At 48.0% G+C, this 1,815-nt stretch overlaps 1 protein-coding gene across 2 annotated transcripts in view; it reads right to left on the minus strand.

Annotated features, from left to right (window-relative positions):
• KLHL10 (kelch-like family member 10) overlaps nt 1-1,815 on the minus strand; it is a 24,257-nt gene that overhangs the window by 1,827 nt on the left and 20,615 nt on the right. For both annotated transcript variants that reach the window (XM_011929747.1, XM_011929748.1), the window contains exon 3: nt 522-1,139. In XM_011929747.1, the coding sequence (XP_011785137.1) occupies nt 522-1,139 (618 nt within the window). The remainder of the gene's footprint in view (nt 1-521; nt 1,140-1,815) is intronic.

A 1,815-nucleotide genomic window follows, 5' to 3' on the forward strand; every position in this document is an offset into this window, starting at 1 on the left:
TCATGATTTGTTTTTTTGTTTTTTTTTTTTTTTTTTTTTTTTTTTTTTTTTGAGATGGAGTCTTGCACTGTCACCCGGGCTGGAGTGCAGTGGTGCCATCTCGGCTCACTGCAATCCTCTGCCTCCTGGGTTCAAGCGATTCTCTTGCCTCAGCCTCCCGAATAGCTGGGACTACAGGCGCCCGCCACCAGGCCCGGCTAATTTTTTGTATTTTTGGTAGAGACAGGCTTTCACTATGTTGGCCAGGCTGGTCTCGAACTCCTGACCTAGTGATCAGGAGCCTTAGCCTCCCAAAGTGCTGGGATTACAGGCATGAGCCACCGCGCCTGGCCTCGCATTACTTTTTAATAAGCAAAATAAAAGACAGTTGGTTGCGACTAGTCACCTTGTCAATTGAAGAAAGAATGAGTACTCCAAATGAATACTGCCACTTCATCTTCCATCCACCCCAAAAATGAGCAGTATCATTTCTTGGCTTGTACTTTGTATCCACATCTTCCCCTCCCACCCTGGTCCTTTACCTTCCCATAGAGTGTTGTGGCACTTGCATCACTCCTCTGTTCGTGCATGGGGGCGATGAGTGTCCATTGATTGGTCTCTGGTTCATAACGTTCAGCAGTGTTTAGACGCACATAGCCATCAAATCCTCCCATAGCATAAATAAAATTGCTGAGGACTGTCACACTGACATAGCAACGTCTGGAGTGCATCGGGGCCACTTGATGCCATGTTTTCTTGACTGGGTCAAAACGCTTAACACTATTGAAATAGTCTACACTATCAAACCCCCCAATGATATACACATAGCCTTTCAAATAGGCTGCCCCATGGTAGGCACGGGGACTCTCTTCCTCACAAGTAACGTTCACCCATCTGTCTGCCCGAGCGTCATATGCCTCAATAGCATTGGTGGGGCTCCCACCACTCCAGCCACCAATTGCAAAGAGGATGGCATAGGGCAAGCGGGGTCTGGTGAGTGGGTTGGTGAAATCAGAATTAGAGGGTCCGTTCATGTTGAGGTCATACATGGCCTTTAGGGCATTAATGATGACTGGTTTGCATTCCTCACTGTCTTTGACATAGTCATTCATCTTAACATTGTTCATGAAGTACTCAGCATGCATTAGGGCCAGGCGAACCTAAGAAGCAAACGCAGAAAGTCATTCAGGTGATGTGAGGGTGCCAGGAAATCCCACATCCTTAACCCCCATGTTACAATCTGCCTTTGAATTGCTGGAAATATTTTGGTTTGTTTTTGAAATGTATAAGTCACAGTTTAAATAGTCAATTTTGAGGTTCACACCATAATCCCAGCACTTTGGGAGGCCGAGGCAGGCGAATCACTTGAGGCCAGGAGTTTGAGACCAGCCTGGCAACATAGCAAGACTGTCTCTACTAAAAATATGAAAATTGGGGCCAGGTGAGGTGGCTCACGGCCGTAATCCCAGCACTTGGGGAGCCCAAGACGGGCGGATCACCTGAGGTCAGGAGTTCTAGACCAGCCTTGCCAACATGGCAAAACTCCATCTCTACTAAAAATACAAAAATTAGCTGAGCGTGGTGGCACGTTCCTGTAATCCCAACTACTCAGGAAGCTGAGGCAAGAGAATCGCTTGATCCAGGGGGGCAGAGGTTGCAGTGAGCCAAGATCGCCCCACTGCACTCCAGCCTGGGCCACAGAGCGAGACTCCATCTCAAAAAAATAAAAAAAATCAATCTGGGTGCAGTGGCTCACACCTGTAATCCCAGCACTTTGGGAGGCCGAGGTGGGCAGATAACTTGAGGTCAGGCATTTGAGACCAGCCTGGCCAACAT

The sequence above is a fragment of the Colobus angolensis genome, unplaced genomic scaffold, assembly GCF_000951035.1.
Source record: "Colobus angolensis palliatus isolate OR3802 unplaced genomic scaffold, Cang.pa_1.0 Scaffold83, whole genome shotgun sequence".
Lineage (NCBI taxonomy): Eukaryota > Metazoa > Chordata > Mammalia > Primates > Cercopithecidae > Colobus > Colobus angolensis.